Source organism: Ranitomeya variabilis, chromosome 5 (assembly GCF_051348905.1).
Source record: "Ranitomeya variabilis isolate aRanVar5 chromosome 5, aRanVar5.hap1, whole genome shotgun sequence".
In the NCBI taxonomy this organism is placed as follows: Eukaryota; Metazoa; Chordata; class Amphibia; order Anura; family Dendrobatidae; genus Ranitomeya; species Ranitomeya variabilis.
The window spans coordinates 133,571,499-133,595,977 of record NC_135236.1 but is presented as its reverse complement, the minus strand read 5'-3'; the positions used below and the strand labels follow the sequence as shown (position 1 = coordinate 133,595,977).

Genomic DNA, 24,479 nt, shown 5'->3' with positions numbered 1-24,479 from the left:
TTTTCTCTTTTGATCCAATTTTGAGAATAGAACATGCATAAATGCGTGTGTAAAAGCGGGTGTAAAAGCGGGTACCACATTATCACTGCACACAGATACAGGGATGTAGCCTTATTATGTATAGCACAGTCCCTTAGTATATAATGTACTCACTTATTATATATAACATCGTCCCTTATTACGTACCATCCTCTCTAGTTGTATATGGTGCCGTCCCTTACTATGTACCGTAGCTTCATCTGCTGTTATGTACAGTGCTGTCTCTAACATAGTGTATTCTTGTCATTTTTGTTATTCACAGCGCCCTCTTTTATTACTTAGTCCCCTCTCTTGTTAGATATAAAATGACTGCTGATGGAGCAGCCGGTGACAAGACAACCAGTCCATCAGCTCCTCCATTAGAAAAGAAGCTTTCCCATGCTCCATCAGCCATCTTTGCCTTATATATCTAGTAAGAGGGAAAGGTATGTAATAAAGACAGGGGGCACTATACATAATCCAATATGTAAGGAACGGTGCTGTACCTAACGAGAGGGCACTGTGTAATAAGGGACAGCAGTATACATAAAGGAGACTATATATATATATATATATATATATATATATATATATATATATATATATATATATATATATATATATATATATATATATATATCTATATATATCTATATCTATATCTATATCTATCTATATATATATACACACACACACACACACACACACACACACGTATGTGTGTTGCTGTATATATGCATATATAGGTGCTTCTCACAAAATTAGAATATCATCAAAAAGTTAATTTATTTCAGTTCTTCAATACAAAAAGTGAAATGCATATTATATAGAATCATTACAAACAGAGTGATCTATTTTAAGTGTTTATTTATGTTAATGATTATGGCTGACAGCCAATGAAAACCCAAAAGTCATTATCATTATCTCAGTAAATTAGAATAATTAACACAAAACCCCTGCAAAGGCTTCCTAAGCGTTTAAAAAAGGTCCCTTAGTCAGTTTCAGTAGGCTCCACAATCATGGAAAAGACTGCTAACTTGACAGATGTCCAGAAGGCAGTCATTGACACACTCCACAAGGAGGGGAAGCCACAAAAGGTCATTGCTAAACAAGCTGGCTGTTCTCAGAGTGCTGTATCCAAGCCTATTAATGGAAAGTTGAGTGGAAGGTAAAAGTGTGGTAGAAAAGGTGCACAAGTAACCGGGATAACCGCAGCCTTGAAAGGATTGTTAAGAAAAGGCCAATCAATTATGTGGGGGAGATTCACAAGGAGTGGACTGCTGCTGGAGTCATTGCTTTGAAGAGGTATCCAGGACATGGGCTACAAGTGTCACATTCCTTGTGTCAAGCCACTCATGACCAATAGACAAAGCCAGAAGCATCTTACCTGGACTAAGGAGAAAAAGAACAGGACTGTTGCTCAGTGGTCCAAGGTGTTGTTTTCAGATGAAAGTAAATTTTGCATTTCATTTGGAAACCAAGGTCCCAGAGTCTGAATGAACAGTGGAGAGGCCACAATCCAAGCTGCTGGAGGTCTAGTGTGAAGTTTCCACAATTGGTGATGGTTTGGGGAGCTATGTCATCTGCTGGTGTAGGTCCACTGTGTTCTATCAAGACCCCAGTCAGCGCAGCCGTCTACTAAGAAATTTTAGAGCACTTCAGGCTTCCCTCTGCCGACAAGCTTTTAGGAGATGGAAATTTCATTCTCCAGCAGGACGTGGCACCTGTCCACACTGCCAAAAGTGCCAATACCTGGATTAAAAACAACAGTATCACTGTGCTTGATTGGCAGTAAAGTCGCCTGAACTTAACCCCATAGAGAATCTATGGGGTATTGTCAAGGGGAAGATGAGACACCAGACCCAACAATGCAGATGAGCTGAAGGCTGCTATCAAAGCAACCTGGGCTGCCATAGCACCTCAGCAGTGCCACAGACTGATCTCCTCCATGCCACTCTGCATTGATGCAGTAATTGATGTAAAAGGAGCCCCGACCAAGTATTGAGTGCATTTACTGAACATACATTTCAGTAGGCCAACATTTCAGATTTTAAAATCATTTTTCAAGTTGGTGGTATAAAGTATTCTAATTTACTGAGATAATGACCTTTGGGTTTTCATTGGCTGTCAGCCATAATCTTCAACATTAACAGAAATAAACACTTCAAATACATCACTCTGCTTGTAATGGCTCTATATATGAGTTTCGCTTTTTGTATTGAAGAACTGAAATAAAGTAACTTTTTGATGATATTCTAATTTTGTGAGAAGCACCTGTACATAGATAGATATAGAGCTTTGTTGCCATAAAAGGAGGGGGCCCAGACAAATTTCTTGCACAAGCTGTCAGTGTCCGCCCTGGCATAGGTCTAATGGATCAGTTTAGTATGAACCACATACTGGCAGTACGTTGAATTTAACCCTTTACCTTGCAGATTTGGCAGCAGAATTATTTGTGGTTAAAGGCTATGCCTTTTATGAATCCACCTTAAAAAAAAGTCTCTTAATAAATATAACTTTTATAAAATACCTTTATAAAAATCACATGCAACACAGAAATATCTATAGTTTGTCAGGCGTACACCAAATGCCTTAATCAAAAACTAGACAAGTATATCTGATACAAAACTGACAATTTATGGAAAAATAATGATCTTTAACGTTATAATTTAAGAAAAAATATGGAGAAACATTGCCGAGCATCTGAAAACACTTGACATATACTTTAAACTCCCTTCAGCAGCCGGGCAGCACAGGGACTAGGCTGGCTTCTAAAGGCCTATGTACAATTTTGGCAATGATTCGTCAGGCAGTTTCCTATACAAATTATACGTGACATCAAAACCAAAAGCTTGAATTACAATAGATGATTATATTTGGACAGACCTTTGAAATATTTATATATTATATACAAATCTCTAACTTTTTTTCACAATATTCCTGGAAAATTCATGTTAATGGAAAACTTCACAATGTATTCATATTAAAGGGTTAATCCAAAACAAAGTTTTAATATATATTATACAATAGTTCCTTATCTCGTATTTGCTGCTTGTTCCTCATATCTGACAGCTTATAAAGGGAATATGCAAAGATTTATTTCCTATGTTTCAATACTAATACTACTGTACACCCCTCACAGTTTTCTAAAAGTTTTATTGCATCTTTTCATGGGACAACACTGAAGATATGACACTGATACAATGTGAAGTTGCCAGTGTACAGCTTGTATAACAGTGTAAGTTTGGTGTACTCTATAAATAACTCAACATGCAACCATTAACCCCTTCATGACCCCAGATTTTTTTTGGTTTTGCGTTTTTCGCTCCCCTTGTTCCCAGAGCCATACATTTTTTATTTTTCTGTCAATATGGCCATGTGAAGGCTTATTTATTGCGGGACGAGTTGTACTTTTGAACGACATCATTGCTTTTACCATGTCGTGTACTCAAAAACGGGAAAAAAAATCCAAGTGCGGTGAAATTGCAAAAAAAAGTGCAATCCCACACTTGTTTTTGTTTGGCATTTTTGCTAGGTTCCCTAAATGCTATAACTGAGCTGCCATTAAGATTCTCCAGGTCAGTACGAGTTCATTGACACCAAACATGTGTAGGTTATTTTTTATCTAAGTGGTAAAAAAAAATTCCAAACTTTGCTATAGAAAAAAAAAAAAAATTGTGAAATTTTCCAATATGCGTAGCGTTTCCATTTTTTGTGATCTGCGGTAAGGTGAGGGCTTATTTTTAGCGTGCTGAGCTGATGTTTTTAATGATACCTCTTTGGTGCAGATTCGTTCTTTTGATCGTCCGTTATTGCATTTTAATGCAATGTCGCAGCAACCAAAAAAACGTAATTTTGGCATTTTTAATTTTTTTCTTGCTTCGCCATTTAGCGATCAGGTTAATCCTTTTTTATATTGATAGATCGGGTGATTCTGAATGCGGCGATAAATATGTGTAGGTTTGATTTTTTTTTTTTTAATTTTATTTTGAATGGGGAGAAAGGGGGGTGATTTTAACTTTTATATTTTTTTCATTTTTTAAAACTTTTTTAAAGAGAAGCTGGCATAGCCTGATCGGCTCTGCTACATAGGGGCGATGCTCAGATCACTGAATTACACCACTGCTATGAGGACCGGCCACAGGGTGGCGCTCACAGCAATCTGCCATCAACAACCATAGAAGTCTTCAGGAGACCTCTGGTTGTCATGCCGACGCATCGCTGACCCCCGATCACGTGACGGGGGTCAGTGATGCGCACATTTCCGGCCCGATGGCCGGAAGCGATAGTTAAATGCCGCTGTCAAGAGTTTGACAGGGGCATTTAACTAGTTAATAGCGGCGGGTGGATCGCGATACCACCCTCCGCTATTGCAGGCACATGTCAGCTGTACAAAACAGCTGACATGTCCCAGCTTTGATGCGGGCTCAGTCCGCATCAAAGTGGGGGTTCTGTCCTCGGACATATTATTCCGTCTGAGGACAGAAAGGGGTTAATATCTAATCCACTGGCAACAAAAGTGAGTACATACCTAAGTGAAAAAGGTCAAATTGTGCCCAAAGTGACAATACTTTGTGTGGCCACCATTATTTTCAGCACTGCCTACCTCTCTTGGGCATGAAGGTCACCAGATCTTCACAGGTTGTTACTGGAATCCTCTTCCACTCCTCCATGACGGAGCTGGCGGATGTTGGAGACCTTGTGCTCCTCTACATTCTGTTTTTGGATGCCACACAGATGCTCACTAGGGTTTAGGTCTGGAGACATTGCTTGGCCAGTCCAGCACCTTTACCCTCAGTTTCTTTCTTTTGTTGCTGGAGGTTTAGACATTAATGGCTGTGTGTTGAGTTATTTAGACGGCACGCCAAATGTACACCGTCATACAAGCTGTACACTGACTACTTCAGATTACATTGTATCAAAGTGTCATATCTTCGGTGATGGCCCACAAAATATATATGATAAAATATTTCCAAAAATGTGAGGTGTGTACTCACTTTTGTTATGTACTGTGCATCGGATAATGCCAATTGCTCCTCTGATCCCCGCGTTCACTCAGAGGGGTTTAGGAAGCTTAATAATGTGGGGTCCTCATATTCCAGGGTTGATTCTCCTGAGTGTGTGCATAGAAGTAACATTGGTGGGAAGTCAAAGGCTAATTCCTTTTCTCAAAGCAATACAATGATGTCCTGTAGAGGAATGGAAAAGCGTGCAGGCTTCCTTCTAATATCTGCCGCAACCACCCACAGGTTGTTTGGGGTATTGCTGTTCGTCTTCGCTTAAAGGGAAACGGTCAGCAGGTTTTTCTAGATAATCTGAAGACAGCATGAGGTAGGGGCTGAGACACAGATTTCCGGGATGTGTCACTCATTGTTTAAATACAAAAAAGTGTTTTATCACCAGGAGATCACTGGCTGGACTACAGCCATGTGAGCTTTGGTCCGGTCACACCCCCTCCTCTGATCAGCAGCTGTCACTAGTCAATGTACACAAAAAGCTGTGGTGTGCCTGGGGGAAGCTCTCTGAGCTCTGTTACATCTAAAAAGTATGATTTTGTTATAACTGCTGCACCCAGTAAACTAAGTGTCACATCGCTGGAATCCGGGTCTATTTTCCTACATTATGCTGCTCTCAGCTGAGTTAGCAAAAATCTGCTGACAGATTCCCTTTAAGTACGTAAAACCAAGATGCAATACCCCATACTGCTGCGGCACAGTCTTTGGTACAAAGCAGCCATATTTAGTATAGCGTTAAGGCTCGGGCTAGATGGTGACGCAGATATTCATGACACTACTGATTTGTGGCACAAAGCAAAAAAATGCTGCATATGAGTCATGGTAATGATTTGTTCCTTTAGCCTTAGGGTGGACAGCGAGTGACTGAAAAGGTATTTATCATTGAGGACCTTGCATATATCAATCAATACATCTATATCTCAATTAAAGGGGTTCTCCAAGACTATGATATTGATCGGCTATCCTTGGGATATGTCATCGGTATCAGATTGGGGGTGTCAGGCGTCATACTCCCACCAGCTCAACAGTTTCTATGCAGGCTAACTGTACAAAGCTGGAAAAACCACCCTGCAGTATGCGGTGTAGCTGCTGTCAAGTATTGCAGCTCACAAGATGAATCAGGGCCTGTGCACTGGCCGGTCATGGACAAAGAGTGGCGGTGCTCAAGATGTTGATGAGGGGGTGTGCTGGAGTCAGATGCCCCTGACTCGTTATGAGGCGCCCGCCTCTTAATGAATCCGGAGCGGCGGACACGAGGTGTGTTCCTCACCACAATTTATACTCCAGTCCCTGCTGGAGTAAGATTTATGGAGCAGGGAATACTGCCACTCATCGTGAATTTGATGAGAAGCTGTCACGCCCCTGTCCCAACAACGTCCATATTTTCAGAGGAGGGCATAAATGGTGTGAGAATGTGAAAAAAAAAACACAATTTTAGTCCAGCCTCGAATTGTCAAAATGTGACTTTTCAAAGCTTTTTACACTAAAATACTGGGATAAAAAGCTTTGATGAATCAGGCCCATAATCTACATCACCGTTTCGCCACGTTTCTGGGGCCTTTTTTTTTTAGTTACTTTAATATTTGCACTTTATTCATTATATGTTTTGCGCCACTTTTTAGGTTGTCAGCATTTCATTTTATTTTTTCTCGACACCTTTGCCTATCCAGATGTTGTAGACAGATTCATGAAATGTGACTTTTACTAAATGTCACGTCTCACTCCAGTCTCAACGTGGAATAAGGTTTCTGGAGATGTTTTCAGTTTGGCACATTTTTGGACAATGTGTGTCTTTTTAAAGATTTTGAAAAATTTGGCACAAAAAAAAAAAAAAAAAACTTACCGTAAGTGAATATCCCAAGACGAACACAAAAAAGTAACTTCAGGAAATCAGGGGCTTTATTTCCAACCACAGCTAAACCTGATAACGGCTGATCATGGCAGGTGCCAGGTGTTGACCACCATGAAGTCGTCAATGTCGTAGTCTGGGAGACCTCTTTAAAGTATCTGCTGTTTATTTCTACATTTATTTTTCATGTTGGGAGACAAGCGAAGATTAACAGATCTCAAGGGTGTAGACGGCACATCTCCAGCCTGAGAGAAGTTCCCCAGTATTGAAAGCAGCCATCATAATGGTGAAAACATGCAAAAAAAAACAAAACAAAATCCTAACTACTCACTTCCATAGCTGTGGGTGGGTAAGGTGAACAAGTGTAAGTACAAGACTTATTCCCTGGGGATGTAAAAACTTAATGAAACTATTCCAAGACAAGTCACTTATGCTGGAGGTGTGTGCATAGTGAGGTCAAAGGAAATATTCCTTATGTAATCCTCAAGAGGATGTGTCTTACTACTATTAGTAGATTCACGGGACCTCCGGAAGGTTAATATAAGGAGTTTTGTGTCCGTCTACCCTTCATGCCCTAAAAAATGAGACCAATTAAATTATATAGCAGCTATTAATGGATCCAACCAACCCAATAATATCCATCAGCATCGGGAGACGCGCCCGGACAACTCTACAGAAGTACAAGGCAGACGTCCAATCTGAAACCTACAGGCAGTCCCATGTACGTATACAAGGCACATGTTTCTTCTTTCTTCTGGAAATACTGGCATAATAAGGAGAAGTCCACCCCAAGCTGATACGGCAGCGCTCCAGCCTTTCAGAGTATACAGGAATATCTATTGCTGCTCGGTCTTCACTTTGGAGCAGATAAGCGACGGTGCTGGAAGTTCGGACATCGAATACAGGTCGTCTCATCTTGCATCCCTTCCAGAAACTTTTCGTATGGTCAGTGTCTAACAATACAACACATTGGGGGCTATTGTCAAGCAGACGGCCTCTTAACCCATTCACTGACAATCGGCCTTGGCATGAAATGGATTAATGGAATCAGGATAGCACCATTGCCAGAAGAGGGTGTTCTGGACGCTACGTCGGCAGCAGTCACGCTATGGTGGGAAGCAGAAGACACTTCGAAGGGTCAGCCTGCCAGCATACAAGTCCGACAGCAAAACTGGATGAATAGTTTCCGTTCGCAGAGTTTGCTGGACTTCACCATCTCACAGAACATTTCGTCCGCTAATTCACAGGGGAAAAAACATAGCAAAACATCAGCATATTATAATGTCATCGTGATAGAAAGGTTGTAAAGAACTGATTTTCCATTATTACTCTACATGTTAGGCTTGGGTTGTGATAAGTGTGACCTCAGTCTTCGGGTGATCTAAAATTTGCAAAGTCACCCTTCATGTACACGTGAAAAATTCCTGTCTATAGAACATATGGGTATACTTTGCTCCAACACATTTGAAAGTAACAAGTCGTCAGAAAATTCCTATTTACATCAGGTTTTTAAGTTAAATGTATATATATTTTTTTACATTTTCCAACACTAAAAAAAAACCCTGCAACTTTCACACTAGGCGTTCTATTAGGCTACGTGCACATGTCAGGATTTCTTGCAGAAATTTTCCTGACAAAAACTGGACATTTCTGCCAGAAATATGCATGCGTTTTTTTCGCGTTTTTTCATGCGTTTTTGTGCGTTTTTTCCAAATGCATAGAATTGCGGGAAAAACGCGGAAAATATGCAAAATTAATGAACCTGCTGCTTTTTTTTACCGCGATGTTTTTTTTTAACGGAAAAAAACGCACCATGTGCACAAAACATGCAGAATGCATTCTAAATGATAGGATGCATAATGTATGCGTTTTTATGAGTTTTTATACAGTTTTTATTGCGTAAAAACCTGAACGTGTGCACATACCCTTACACTGGTACCTACTGTTCAGTGCAGAAAACTTTCAGCAGTCTCATAACAATGGACAATTAGAATTAAAGATAAAGGAGGCAATTCATCAAAGCTTTTTCGTCAGATCTCTGGTAGAAAAAGCTTTAAAAAGTCTCACTTTCTCTTCACAAATAGATGCGACTTCAGGCCATTCTCGGGGACTAGAGTGTGGCGGCCCCTGCTTGTCAAATTCTTGACAAGCGGGGGCGTTTGCTACACTACAAATCTCATAAGTATTTTTAGAGGGTATCTGATCCGCATTTGTAAGCCAAATTCAGAAATTACTCCACAACACAAATGCAGTTTTTCACTCTGGGTTCCACTCCTGATTTTGGCTTATAAACAAGGATTAAACATTGAGCAAAAAAATAAAATAAAGACTCACCATTGGTACAAGTGTGATCCGTGACACATGACCCGCTGAGTAGGCTGTAGCCTTCTTTGCACTTGACACAATTTTTCCCTGTGGCCTCACAGATCAGGCAGTTCTCTTCACACCTAGACAGCAGAAGAGATGGTTACACAGAGCATATTTCATAACCACATTTCTAGGAGCATAAACTCATTTTCCCAAAGAATCTGCACTGGAATGAGTGTTTGGGGCGTGACATTATGGAGATAGAGAATGATATAGAACCAGTAGAGCTTGTTACAAAGACACAGAACAAAAAAATCTAAGACAAGCAGCAACTTCAAACACACGGAGAATTTTGCTAAATTATGGAGAAATTAAATACATTCAGAAAACGTAGAAATTTTCTAACATTCTCAGATTTGCTTCCATCAACTGTGCTTTTCTTATATTGTGCAGCATCACAGCGCATTGGTCATGACACCTCCAATGTGGCTTCACAAGTAGCTACGACATGCCAGAAGATCATTGCTGGCTAGAGATTTACCTTTAAAAGGAATCGCACAGCCAGCCAACGTTCTAGCAAACAGTATTATAAGAAGAGCTCAATTAGGTAATCACCGCTTTATACGGAAAAAGCTGAGGTCAACTTAAAGGAGGTTTCCCCATTAACAAAGTACATTTTAATGAATAGATCTTGGAATAAAATAAGTTCCACAATTTGATGTGTTTAAAAAAATAATTAAAAAAAAAACGCTCCTGTGCCGAGAATCTTATAAATGTGCCTCTGCTGTGTACTGTGTAATGGCTGTGTCTGACCATACAGGAACATGGTCTGATCATACCACATCTCCTGGGCGGGGAGGAAGCAAAACAGTAATCTCGTTAACAGGGATTTGCTTTAGGGTATGTGTCCACGTTCAGGTTTGCTTCAGGCTTTGGTCAGGATTTTATGCAGGTAAAATCCTGACCAAAAATGCTCCTGAGGTCACTGGCAGGTCACCTGTGGTGTTCCTGCGTGTTTTGCTCATTGTAGCAACATGCTGCGTTCTGAAAAAATGCACCGCATGTGCGTTTTTGCAGGAAAAACGCATGCGTTTTTTAATGCACAGTGGAGACAGGATTTCATTAAATCCCCTCCACTATGCTGTAACATCTGGACGCTGCGTTTTTGACGCTGCGGCTCAGTGCTGCGTCAAAAACGCAGCGTTTCCTGAACGTGGACACATACCCTTAGAGGATTTTGCAGCTTCCTTCAATGATAACCAGTGATCACCAGTGTTTTACTTGCTAGTGATCAGCAAGTCATTGTGCACATAGCTAATATATATTTTGAAAAGTAGCTGTCCTGGTATGGCAATGCCTTTATTTTTTATATTTTCAATCAATACAGGAAGACTTACCTTCGGCATATTTTATGTGGCAACCCAGGCACTTCCTCAGAATAAAAGCCAGGACCACAGGTTGTGACACAACGCCAGTCATGCAGATGATAGTCCTTGGCACACACTGTGCACTGATCTTTGCCAGTTCCTAATAACCAAAAATCCAATTAAAAGAGAAAAAAGTATGAAAACCATTGCAAATAAACATAGGCAGATACGATGCTGTCAGTTCTGGAGAAAATGCCAGTGGTCTGGAGGGGAATTACGGCCCCAATACAGTTGTGTTTGTGTTCTTTCAACTAAAATTCATACTACAGTATATTTTTTGTGGTTTCCAAGACAAACTAATCTGCAAACAGAGCACCATCTCTGGTTAGAAATACCCAGGGAACCTTCGACCGACTACCTCACAAACAAGCAAAACTGGAAATGCTGCTTGTTAAATTCAATGATGGGAGGAATCTCCTTGCAATGGGAACAGTGGGAGGCAGTGGCGTAGGGCGGGGTGCCAGTGGCAAGTTTCACCCTAACCCATGGACCATTTGCATTCCCAGAGTCCTTTGTACTAGTCCAGCAAGGAAATACTTATTCCTCAGCAAAACTGCAAGTGAGAGGAAAGTCAGAAAATTGCAGCAGAGGACAGTGTAGCACATGTCCTTTCCAAAGAGTTCAATAATCCCCATTATCCCGAAGAATGTAAGTCCGCAAGGACAGGGTCATCTCCCCTCTGTACCAGTCTGTCATTGTAAATGTGTTTACTGTTAACAATATCTATAACCCTGTATGTAACCCCCTTTTCACATGTACGGCACCATGGAATTAATGGTGCTATATAAATAAATAATAATAATGTGTTAAATCATTAGCTGCTCAGCCTCATCTCAATTGCTGCTTTGCAGAGTTCAGCAGTTGAGGAGTGTTCGTCATCTGTTGCTGCACTCTGCATAGGCAGTGACCAAGATGACAAAGCTCACTCATACTTTTATAAGTAAATTCATCTTGACTACTATACTCTTCATAGGAACTGACCTATATAACTAAGCAGACCCCATTTTAGCTTGCAGGACACACACTCACCGAGCCATTAGGCCAATTCAAAAAGAAACTGCTTAATGACATCGCTCAGTGCACTGGAGATAACCTAAGAAAGGTCTTCTTGCATCATTTCAGAGTGGGTTGGGGTCAATTTTACACCTTCATAGAATTTGGTACCCAAGGTAACTACCCCTATGGCTGACATATGCGCAGTCGCTGCCTGTACCCATTAGATCCTCATAGAATTAGATTTTGACTCCTCTGTATTGCGTACGACTGGCTTTACGAGGTAGCTACATGAAGAGAGAACTTTGAGCGATTTCCTAAAAAGCACTACAAATAATGTATTCAGCCTTTTCCTAAGGAGAAATAGAATTGTACCAACCCAGGTATGTCAAAACCACAGGACAACTGTTGGTTAGCGGTAATCATGGAATTATCGACAGCGGCTTTAGTAAAATATCAGAGATGGAATAAAAATAATGGAAATTGCACTCAAAGATGCGGTGTGATTACAGAGACAGATGCTTCGCAGGAGGAAATGTCAGAATGAGCCAGCATGCTCACCGCGCATTCAGGTAACACTTCATTGACTCTAAGCTTGTATGGCGGAAATGACAGAAGACTTCTCACATATGTGAGGTCATTGCATTAATCATGGAACTGCCAAAGTAATGAAGGCATCAAGCATTTACTTGTCTGCTAATGAGCTTGTGGTTCTAATATAAAATCAGGCAAAGCTCAAGATTCCCTCCGTCATCCTGCCGTAAGATAGTAAAATCTAGAAACACCTCTCAGCCTTTCCAACATTGGCTCACATCATGGGTACACTGGGCCACCCAAACACTTCCTAAACTGTGCGTGTGTGGCAAAGCCACAGAGCAGACAAGCGTCTCTCTACCAGGATCAGAGCTGAAATCATGCCTCCACTACATAAACAGGAAGAAAGCAGAATATTTCAGAAATCTGATCCAAGAAACACCACTGGTGTTCCCAGGAGCAGATATGGGGAAACAATATGGAGAAACAACAGCAGACAGGCCACAACAGGCCGGTGCTCCGTTATGTGACACATTTTGGCCTTCACCACCTTGGGTTTTTCAGTTTGAGTTTACCTTTTTTGCTCCCCTTCTACATTTTTTTATTTTTAATCAATATGGCCGTTTGAGGGCTGTTTTTTGGGGGGACAAGTTGTACTTTTGAACGATACCATTGATTTTACCATATACAGTCATGGTCAAAAGTATTGACACCCCTGCAATTCTGTCAGATAATACTCAGTTTCTTCCTGAAAATGATTGCAAACACAAATTCTTTGGTATTATTGTCTTCATTTAATTTGTCTTAAGTGAAAAAACACAAAAATAATTGTCCTAAAGCCAAATTGGATATAATTCCACACCAAACATAAAAAAAGGGGGTGGACAAAAGTATTGGCACTGTTCGAAAAATCATGTGATGCTTCTCTAATTTGTGTAATTAACAGCACCTGTAACTTACCTGTGGCACCTAACAGGTGTTGGCAATAACTAAATCACACTTGCAGCCAGGTGACATGGATTAAAGTTGACTTAACCTCTGTCCTGTGTCCTTGTGTGTACCACATTGAGCATGGAGAAAAGAAAGAAGACCAAAGACCTGTCTGAGGACTTGAGAAACCAAATTGTGAGAAAGCATGAGCAATCTCAAGGCTACAAGTCCATCTCCAAAGACCTGAATGTTCCTGTGTCTACCGTGCGCAGTGTCAACAAGAAGTTTAAAGCCCATGGCACTGTGGCTAACCTCCCTAGATGTGGACGGAAAAGAAAAATTGACAAGAGATTTCATCGCAAGATTGTGCGGATGTTGGATAAAGAACCTCGACTAACATCCAAACAAGTTCAAGCTGCCCTGCAGTCCAAGGGTACAACAGTGTCAACCCGTACTATCCGTCGGTGTCTGAATGAAAAGGGACTGTATAGTAGGAGACCCATGAAGACCCCAATTCTTACCCCGAGACATAAAAAAGCCAGGCTGGAGTTTGCCAAAACTTGCCTGAAAAAGCCTAAAACGTTTTGGAAGAATGTTCTCTGGTCAGATGAGACAAAAGTAGAGCTTTTTGGGCAAAGGCATCAACATAGAGTTTACAGGAGAAAAAAAAGAGGCATTCAAAGAAAAGAACACGGTACCTACAGTCAAACATGGCAGAGGTTCCCTGATGTTTTGGGGTTGCTTTGCTGCTTCTGGCACTGGACTGCTTGACCGTGTGCATGGCATTATGAAGTCTGAAGACTACCAACAAATTTTGCAGCATAATGTAGGGCCCAGTGTGAGAAAGCTGGTTCTCCCTCAGACGTCATGGGTCTTCCAGCAGGACAATGACCCAAAACACACTTCAAAAAGCACTAGAAAATGGTTTGAGAGAAAGCACTGGAGACTTCTAAGGTGGCCAGCAATGAGTCCAGACCTGAATCCCATAGAACACCTGTGGGGAGATCTAAAAATGGCTGTTTGGAGAAGGCACCCTTCAAATATCAGGGACCTGGAGCAGTTTGCCAAAGAAGAATGGTCTAAAATTCCAGCAGAGCATTGTAAGAAACTCATTGATGGTTACCAGAAGCAGTTTGCCGCAGTTATTTTGGCTACAGGTTGTGCAACCAAGTATTAGGCTGAGGGTGCCAATACTTTTGTCTGGCCCATTTTTGGAGTTTTGTGTGAAACGATCAATGTTTTGCTTTTTGCTTCATTCTCTTTTGTATTTTTTCATTTAAGACAAGTTAAATGAAGATAATAATACCAAAGAATTTTTGTTTGTAATCATTTTCAGGAAGAAACTGAGCATTATCTGACAGAATTGCAGGGGTGTCAATACTTTTGACCATGACTGTAATGTACTGGAAAACGGGAAAAAAATTCAAAGCGCGGTGAAATTGCAAAAAAGTGCAATTACACAATTTAATTTTTTTTTTTTTTTTATACCATGTTCTCTAAATGCTAAAACTGACCTGCCATCATGATTATATAGTTCATTAACAGTTTGTAGATACCAAACATGTATAGATTCTTTTTTATTTACATAGTGGAAAAAAAAAATCCAAAATTTGTATTAAAAAAAGACACCATTTTCCAGAGACCCGTAGCGTATATTTCTTGGGATTTGAGATTGGGTGACAAATTATTTTTTGTGTGCCGAGCTGACGTTTTTATTGATACCATTTTTGGGTAGACATGATCTTTTGATCTCCCGTTATTGCATTTTAATGTAAGGTTGCTGCTAAAAAAATATGTAATTCTGGCGTTTATCTTTTTAATCATTACGCCATTTACCAATCGTATTATTTTTATATATTGATAGATCAGGTGATTCTGAACGCGGCGATACCAAATGTGTATTTTTTTTTTTTTTTTTTAAATTGTTTTATTTTGAATGGGGTGAATGTGGGGTGATTTTTATATGTTTTAAAAACTTTTTTTTTTATTTTCACTTGCTTCAATAGTCTCCATGGGAGACTAAGTGCTGTGATGTGTAGCTAAAATTGCTCACTTGCGAGAGCACCGGTGGCTGGGCGGCACTCATAGCTATCCGGCTATGACAATCACAGGGGTCTCCTGCAGATCCCGGGATGTTATGCCAACCCATTGGTGACACGCACTCATGTGACACGGATGCTGATGAGTGAGGTTTCTGACCCGTTACCAGAGCGAGCATCTCACATGCCGCTGCAGAGATTAAAAGCGGAATTTAACATGTTAACAGCTGTGGGTGGATCGTGATTCCACTCGCAGCTGTTAAGGGCACATGTCAGCTAATGAAATCAGCTGACATGTGCTGGAAAATTTGCGTGCTCATCGCTGGAGCCTGCAGCAAACAGGGGGAGGCGACCTTAGACATTCCTATAAATATAAGGTCTGAATGGGGTTAAAGAATAAGTCATTTCAATTTGAATTTCATAAATCAATAGTACACGTGAAAATAAACCTTAAGAAACAAGACACAGAATAGGCCATACAGAAACGGGGATCACCAAAACGCAAGGATTAAACCAAAACATCACAACTTTATTACAATATCACACAGGACATGAACATTTAAAATCAATTAAAACATTTACATACACTGAGCCTATAATAAGGCAAGCACCTGTGCTAAACTAATGGGGGAAATATTTAAACATATTCTGGACTTCTATATGGACAGCATACTCGTATTTCTACAAAAATATGTAGCAGCAGCAGTAACAGGATATACCGATGAAGATTTAGTTATTAAGCCACGAGTAAGTGCATAAGCAAAAAGATATAAAGTGACTGGCGTGCACCAAATAGGTCTAACGGACTCTGTGAACCAAAAACCTAGCAATCATCAATAGAGAGAAAAAGGGTCTCTATGAGACCAATGCAGTGATGTACAAATGGAGATTCCCCTAATAGATCATAAATATGTAGTGCTGAATCATACAGAAACAGTGGTAAACTGTATACATATAGTTACTGACCATGGGATGTATACACAGCTAGGAAACAAATGGTCCCCCCCAGTTGAGACCAAAGATAATAAACAGAGTCCCGGTGGTAAGCTGGCATTCATATCTCTATATCAGACCTATGCAAGCATTAAAAACAGCTAATGCACCAGCCAATACCAGAGCCCCAAAATATAATGCATAATACCCCATGTTAGCAAGATCAGGCACTAAGAAAGCGGATGCCCAACGCGTATCGCCACACAGTGGTGGCTTCATCAGGGGTGCTATTCCGCAGAAATGCCCGTGTATATATACCTTAATCCACATTTGAATGTGTAATGCAGCTGTGTTGTTGATTAGCCACGTGGAAAACCATAGGACGTAAAGCGCCATTAAGCCAGAAACTGCAATACTTGCGCATGCGCCGGCGTTTATGCGCCGGAAATGGCTCGCGCCTAGCAACAAGTATACACATACCTCCAAATACAAGAGCGGCGCCTGCGCATGAGACGGAAGCCAGATCGCCGCACACATCACACATCCTTGGTACTGCCTAGCAACGGATGTAAAAGTCTAACATGCACAGGCAGCGCCTATGTATACAACTGAGGCACAGTAGCCTCAATAGACCTGGGTGCGCAAGGTAACCCGGCAGTGACCACACAATCTTGTAGTCAAGCCAATACTCCCAGCCATGATCACACAGATAGCATAACCCAGATAATACCTATTTTTTGGTAGCATATATATATAAATTTTGATGCCACCATTAGCATAGCACTAAGCTATGCACCAAAACCAAGGCGAAAGCGCATACGTAATTGCTAGTTATCCTACTTGGTATCGTGTGAACTGACACCATGGAGAACAAACATATCTATATACAAAGCAGGCTTCTTTCATTGTGAAGTTCCTGCTAATATGTCATTCCTGACCAAATGCACCCCATACACACAGGGAAGTCTCACCAGACATTTTTCATGACAGAGAACCAAAAATGAGAACATAGGTGTATAAGTACACGTTTTAATCAATTCCCCATATAATGAGATATTACATCACAAATTCTCACCAACCCTTGTAATAACATATCATCAGTTAAATCCACTTCTTTCTTTGCCAGGACTCATCATTCGTTTGCAAAATTCTCAAATCCTGGGTAAAATCTGTGTTCAGTGAAGACAGATTCTACGTTACTGACATAGGAGATGGCAATTGATTTTTCTCAGATTCTTTGTAGAATGGAGGGGGATGAGGAGCTCTACCTCTAGTTCCTCCCTCCTACACAGAAACTCTTTAGCAGCAACTGTCATCCCCTAAAATTCTATGTAAAAGGAGTAGGATGCGGAGCGAGAGGTGGAGCTTCTTCCACTGTCCCCCTCCCATCTACATAGTTGGTTTTTATAAGATTCTGTCATCTCCTATGTAGAAGTGAGGGGGATGAGGAGGGAGGAGCTATGCCTCTAGCTCCTCCCTTCTACATAGAATGTTATAAGCACCAACTGTCACCTTAATATTCTATGTAGAAGGGAGGGGGAAGCGAAGGGTGGAGCTAGAGCTTCTTCCTCTACCCCCTCCCATCTACATGGAATCTTATAAAAAACAACTGTCATCTCCCATTTAGAAGGGAGGAGCTTTGCCTCTAGCTCCTCTTCTACATAGAATCTTCTAGAAACCAACTATAATCTCCTACCTCTGTAATGTAAAAATCTATCTTCACTGAGCACACATTTTACCCAGGAAGAGAGTATTTTGAAAATGATCAATCAGTCTTGAGAGAGAAAAAAAAAGTAGATTAGTCGGCTAAGAAATTACAAAGTTTATTTTTTTCATGTGAATGTTTACTTGTATAATAAAAATTAAAATGACGGTTTCTCTTTAACCGTTGCCCTTAATTTTCATTTTATATCCGTGAAGTTGCGGTATGAGATTTTTTTTTTTAAACGTTTATTCTGTGGGGAATCAATCAAGTGTATTGAAAAATTGTAATTCACATTGTTGTATTAAAAAAAGAAGCACACAAGCCCAATTTTGTTGCATTCTGTGGATAATCCGAAGTGTATGTATTCATGTATTATCTCATTAAAGCACTGGACGTATTATGCTTCATTTCAGCACAAGTAAAGTTGGTGCTTACATAGCGACAGTAACAGATGACAACTTTCCTAACACTTCATGACACAAAGCTAAAAGCTCACATTGCCTAGAAGAATGAATCGGAGCAATTCAAAGCATATGTGCTGCCTTTAAGAATCATTCTTCTAGAAAGTTGAAGTGTGAATTCCCAATTGAGCAAATTAATATTCTGCAACATGATAAAGTGAGTGCCCAGATCGGTTTCTCACTACATGGCTGACAAACTGTACAGAAGAAAAAAAGAAAAAGTTTAGCTCAGGGGAAAAGATATCTTACCCACACAGGACTGGCATGTAGCATGGCATCTGTCACATTTCATCACCGCCATATTATAGAACGTCCCATGGTCACACTCAGGCACGCACATTGACCCTGAAAGGCTGAAGAGAAGGAGTTGATAAAATAAAAGTTTGCAATATATCACTTTCATATGAATTAGTAATGAGGGCAAACAAGTGTCATTTTCCATACAAAATATACGGTAAGATAAATAACGGGAAAGAAATACTCTAAGACCTGTCAAGCAAGCCAGTAATTTACAGTTGAGATACTTTGTGGCATTGTTAGCGCAGAGCACCAGGAGAATGGAGCCTGCCTCTTGTCTACTGCTTCCAATCTCTTGGTGCCACCAATCATACCCCATGTATGCTCTCAGTCGACTAACACCCTGGCTTAAGTCACATGTGGCTTATACTACAGTGGCTTGCAAAAGTAATAACCCCCTTGGCTTTTTACCTATTTTGTTACATTACAGCTTGTGTTTAAATATTTTTGTAAACTGATTTGTGCGTGATGCATCAGCACTAAATAGTCTAAGTTTGGTGAAGTGAGAGAAATATAGACAAATTAAATTTATGGGATCAAATAACTAAAAATTGGCATGTGCATATGAATTCACCTTTTTTTGTAATGAAGCCCCTAAAAATTTCTGGTGCAAGCTATTACCTTCATAAGTCACAAGCTTAGTGAAAGGAAGCCCACCTGTGTGCAGTCTAAGTGTCACATGTCTGTCAGTATATACACACCTTTTCTGAAAGGCCACAGAGGCTGCAACACCATTAAGCAAGAGGCACCACTAAGCAAACACCACCATGAAGATCAAGGAAATATCCAAACAAGTCAGGGCCAAAATTGTGAGAGGCACAAGTCAGGGTTGGGTTATAAAATATATAAAACATCCCCATCTCTGATGAGTCCCCGGAGCACCATTAACCCCTTCATGACCCAGCCTATTTTGGCCTTAATGACCTTGCCGTTTTTTGCAATTCTGACCAGTGTCCCTTTATGAGGTAATAACTCTGGAACGCTTCAACGGATCCTAGCGATTCTGAGACTGTTTTTTCGTGACATATTGGGCTTCATGTTAGTGGTAAATTTAGGTCGATAATTTCTGAGTTTATTTGTGAAAAAAACGGAAATTTGGCAAAAATTTTGAAAATTTCGCAATTTTCACATTTTGAATTTTTATTCTGTTAAACCAGAGAGTTATGTGACACAAAATAGTTAATAAATAACATTTCCCACATGTCTACTTTACATCAGCACAATTTTGGAAACAATTTTTTTTTTTGCTAGGAAGTTATAAGGGTTAAAATTTGACCAGTGATTTCTCATTTTTACAACAAAATTTACAAAACCATTTTTTTTAGGGACCACCTCACATTTGAAGTCAGTTTGAGGGTTCTATATGGCTGAAAATACCCAAAAGTGACACCATTCTAAAAACTGCACCCCTCAAGGTGCTCAAAACCACATTCAAGAAGTTTATTAACCCTTCAGGTGTTTCACAGCAGCAGAAGCAACATGGAAGTAAAAAATGAACATTTAACTTAAATAATTTTTCTTTCCTCAAAAATGATTTTTAGCCCAGAATTTTTTATTTTCCCAAGGGTAATAGGAGAAATTGGACCCCAAATGTTGTTGTCCAGTTTGTCCTGAGTACGATGATATTCCATATGTGGGGGTAAACCACTGTTTGGGCGCACCGCAGGGCTCGGAAGGGAAGGCACGCCATTTGGCTTTTTGAATGGAAAATTAGCTCCAATCATTAGCGGACACCATGTCGCGTTTGGAGAGCCCCTGTGTGCCTAAACATTGGAGCTCCCGCACAAGTGACCCCATTTTGGAAACTAGACCTCCCAAGGAACTAATCTAGATGTGTGGTGAGCACTTTAAACCCCCAACTGCTTCACAGAAGTTTATAACGCAGAGCCGTGAAAATAATAAATGTTTCCTTTCCTCAAAAATATTTTTTTAGCCCAGAATTTTTTATTTTTGCAAGGGTAACAGGAGAAATTTGACCCCAAAAGTTGTTGTCCAGTTTCTCCTGAGTACGCTGATACCCCATATGTGGGGGTAAACCACTGTTTGGGCACATGCCGGGGCTCGGAAGGGAAGTAGTGACGTTTTGGAATGCAGACTTTGATGGAATGGTCTGCGGGCATCATGCTACGTTTGCAGAGGCCCTGATATGCCTAAACAGTAGAAACCCCCCAAAAGTGACCCCATTTTGGAAACTAGACCCCCGAAGGAACTTATCTAGATGTGTGGTGAGCACTTTCAACCCCCAAGTGCTTCACAGAAGTTAATAACGCAGAGCCGTGAAAATAAAAAATAATTGTTCTTTCCTCAAAAATTATGTTTTAGCAAGTAATTTTTTATTTTTGCAAGGGTAACAGGAGAAATTGGACCCCAACAGTTGTTGCCCAGTTTGTCCTGAGTACGCTGGTACCTCAAATGTGGGGGTACACCACTGTTTGGGCGCACGTCGGGGCTTAGAAGGGAGGGAGCACCATTTGACTTTTTGAACGCAAGATTGGCTGGAATCAATGGTGGCGCCATGTTGCGTTTGGAGACCCCTGATGTGCCTAAACAGTGGAAACCCCTCAATTCTAACTTCAACACTAACCCCAACACACCCCTAAATCCTAATCCCAACTGTAGCCATAACCCTAATCACAACCCTAACCCCAACCCTAACCGCAACACACCCGTAACCCTAATTCCAACCCTAACCCTAATCCTAACCACAACTGTAACCCCAACACACCCCTAACCCTATCCGTAACCCTAACCACAAGCCTAATCTTAACCCTATTTCCAACCCTAGCCCTAATTCCAACCCTAACTCTAATTCCAACCCTAACCCTAAGGCTATGTGCCCACGTTGCGGATTCGTGTGAGATTTTTCCGCACGATTTTTGAAAAATCTGCAGGTAAAAGGCACTGCGTTTTACCTGCGGATTTACAGCGGATTTCCAGTGTTTTTTTGTGCGGATTTCACCTTCGGATACCTATTGAGGAACAGGTGTAAAACGCTGCGGAATCCGCACAAAGAATTGACATGCTGCGGAAAATACAACGCAGCGTTTCTGCACGGAATTTTCCGCACCATGGGCACAGCGGATTTGGTTTTCCATAGGTGTACATGGCACTGTAAACCTGATGGAAAACTGCTACGAATTCGCAGCGGCCAATCCGCTGCGGATCCGCGGCCGATCCGCTGCGGATCCGCGGCCGATCCGCGGCCGATCCGCTGCGGATCCGCGGCCGATCCGCTGCGGATCCGCGGCCGATCCGCCGCGGCACATGCCATAACCCTAACCCTACCCCTAACCCTACCCCTAGTTCTAGTTCTAACCCTAGTTCTAACCCTAACCCTAGTGGGAAAAAAAAAAAAAAAATATTTTCTTTATTTTATTATTGTCCCTACCTATGGGGGTGATAAAGGGGGGGGGTTTATTTATTATTTTTTTATTTTGATCGCTGTGATAGAACCTACCACAGCGATCAAAATGTACTCTGCCGGCCGGCAGATTCGGCGGGCGCACTGCGCATGCGCCCGCCATTTTGTAAGATGGCGGCGCCCAGGGAGAAGACGGACCGACTTCGGGAGGCTCGGTAAGTATGAGGGGGTGGTGGATCGGAGCACAGGGGGGGGGGGATCGGAGGACCGGGGGAGCGGACAGGAGCACGGGGGAGCGGACAGGAGCACGGGGGAGCGGACAGGGGGACGGAGGGGGGTACCGGACAGAACAGAGCACTGGGGAGGAGATCGGGGGCGGTGGGGGGGGGGGGGGGGCAGAACATGATTTCCAGCCATGGCAGATGCTATTGCAGCATCGGCCATGGCTGGATTGCAATATTTCACCATTTTCATAGGTGAAATATTGCAAATTGCTCTGATTGGCTGTTGCACTTTCAACAGCCAATCAGAGCGTTCGTAGCCACGTGGGGGCAAAGCCACCCCCCCTGGGCTGAAGTACAACTCCCCCTCTCCCTGCAGATCGGGTAAAATAGGAGTTAACCCTTTCACCCGATCTGCAGGGATGCGATCTTTCCATGACGCCACATAGGCGTCATGGGTCGGATTGGCACCGACTTTCATGACGCCTACGTGGCGTCAAAGGTCGGGAAGGGGTTAAATCCATTATCATCAAATGGATAGAACATGGTACCACGACAAACATGCTAAGAGAGGGTGTGATGCCTCAGGGTCCTGGTTGGAAGGGATGAAGAATTCCTTTTGATGGGTAATTAGCACATACAACACCGTTCTGACTTCAGGCCAGAAGGGGGAGCTCTACACCCGACTTCAGGGGAGCTGCTCTCTCTGGTCGGGAGGAGGAGTAAGTTACTAGGCAGTTGGGAAGATTTAGTCAGTTGGTGCCAAACAGCAGACTGGAGCAGTCTGAGGCAGAAGGCGAGTGATGGGCCGTACAGCCTGAGGTGCTGTAGCTCCTAGATAGCGAAATACAGAAGGAAGAACAGCTTTTAGCGAATGTGTCGGACAGCGAAGCACAGGAGAGTGACAATAAGGCCGGGATCACACATGCGAGAAATACGTCAGTCTCGCATGGTAATACCCGGCATTGCCGCTGTAACTCAGGAGCGGAGAGTGCGGCCACATAGCAATACTTGCGGCCGCTCGCTCCGCTCCAGAGAGACGGCGGCAATGTCGGGTATTACCATGCGAGACTCGGACGTATTTCTCGCATGTGTGATCCCGGCCTAAGGGAGAATAGCGGTGACTAGGCTACCTCCCTGACGGAGCCCAGATACCGGTAACCGGAAGACCGAGGTAGTGTCACACTTTAGGAGGCACAGCAGAAACCGGTAGGACAGCTAGACTACATGTAACCTGTCCGTCCTAACACCCAGGAGACACGGTGACACAGAGCCCGGGTCATGATAGAGACACTGAAAAAAAAAAAGCTCGAGTCACCTGTCATACGGGTTTGTGTCCTAACCTACATGGGGGACAGAGAGAACTGAGAGAGAGAAGCCATAGGCAGTAAGGGACTACAATACCACCGTGCTATTAGGAAGGCTTTTAACTCCACCTGGTTAAGGGGACTCTGAACTCGCTTCCAAGCCGGCCGGGCCCTGTCTGTACTTGTGATCTTGTACCCTGGACTGTGGCTGCCTGCTACAATCAGTAAAACCGGTAAAGATACTGCACAACTGTGTCCTTCATTCTTACTATGCCACTCACCATCCTCCATCTATACAACATCGGGAGCCAGCTTCACCTGTGGGAAGCTATACCATCTCTGCTGCCATAACGTCACCCCAGTGGACCCCTTTAAGCAGCGTCGGTCCCTACTGACCGAATACCACAGGTGGCGTCACGAACATTTATTATTTCACACACCTATTTAATGACCATCCCTTTTACATGGGCGCCCAGGGTCATGGACCGGGTCGCCGCCGCCGTGACACATCCCTTCAAGTACCGGACCTGGTACAGGGTACCCCACGGCCCGGACAGGCGTTCCAAGGGCTGCCCACTAAAACTAACCCTGGGCAAGGAGGGCATCAGAGGAAGCACAGAGACCAAAAGGTAACCCTGAATGAGCTACAGAGTTCCCAAGGAAAGACTTGAATATGTGTCCATATGACCATAATAAGCTGTACACCCATAGAGGTGGCCTTTATGGAAGACTGGGCAGAAAAAAGCCCTTACCAACAAAAATTGCAAGGCTCGTTTTGAGTTTGCCAAAATACATGTGGGAGACTCCACAAATGTATGGAGGAAGGTGCTGAGGCCAGATGAGACCAAAATTGAACTTTTGGCCACAAAGGTATACGCTCTGTCTGTAGCCAAATGAACACAGTTCTTCGCCTCAAGAGCACCATCCCCATAGTGAAAAGTGGTGGCAACATCATGCTGTGGGAATGTTTTTTGGCAGCTGGGACATGGAAAATGGTCTTAGGAAGACTTATCCAAAGCAATTTACAGCTGAAATTGCTGCAAAAGGAGGCTCTACAAAGTACTGACTTCAGGGGTGTGTGA

The 24,479-nt window shown here is 42.1% G+C and overlaps 1 protein-coding gene across 1 annotated transcript in view; it reads right to left on the bottom strand.

Annotated features, from left to right (window-relative positions):
• Positions 1-2,469: 2,469 nt before the first annotated feature.
• PCSK6 (proprotein convertase subtilisin/kexin type 6) overlaps positions 2,470-24,479 on the bottom strand; it is a 253,784-nt gene continuing 231,774 nt past the window's right edge. The window contains exons 19-22 of the mRNA XM_077263337.1: positions 18,461-18,564; positions 10,587-10,716; positions 9,217-9,329; positions 2,470-8,118 (exon numbers count right to left, since the gene is read on the bottom strand). Coding sequence (XP_077119452.1) covers positions 8,021-8,118; positions 9,217-9,329; positions 10,587-10,716; positions 18,461-18,564 — 445 coding nt within the window. The 3' untranslated portion in view covers positions 2,470-8,020. The remainder of the gene's footprint in view (positions 8,119-9,216; positions 9,330-10,586; positions 10,717-18,460; positions 18,565-24,479) is intronic.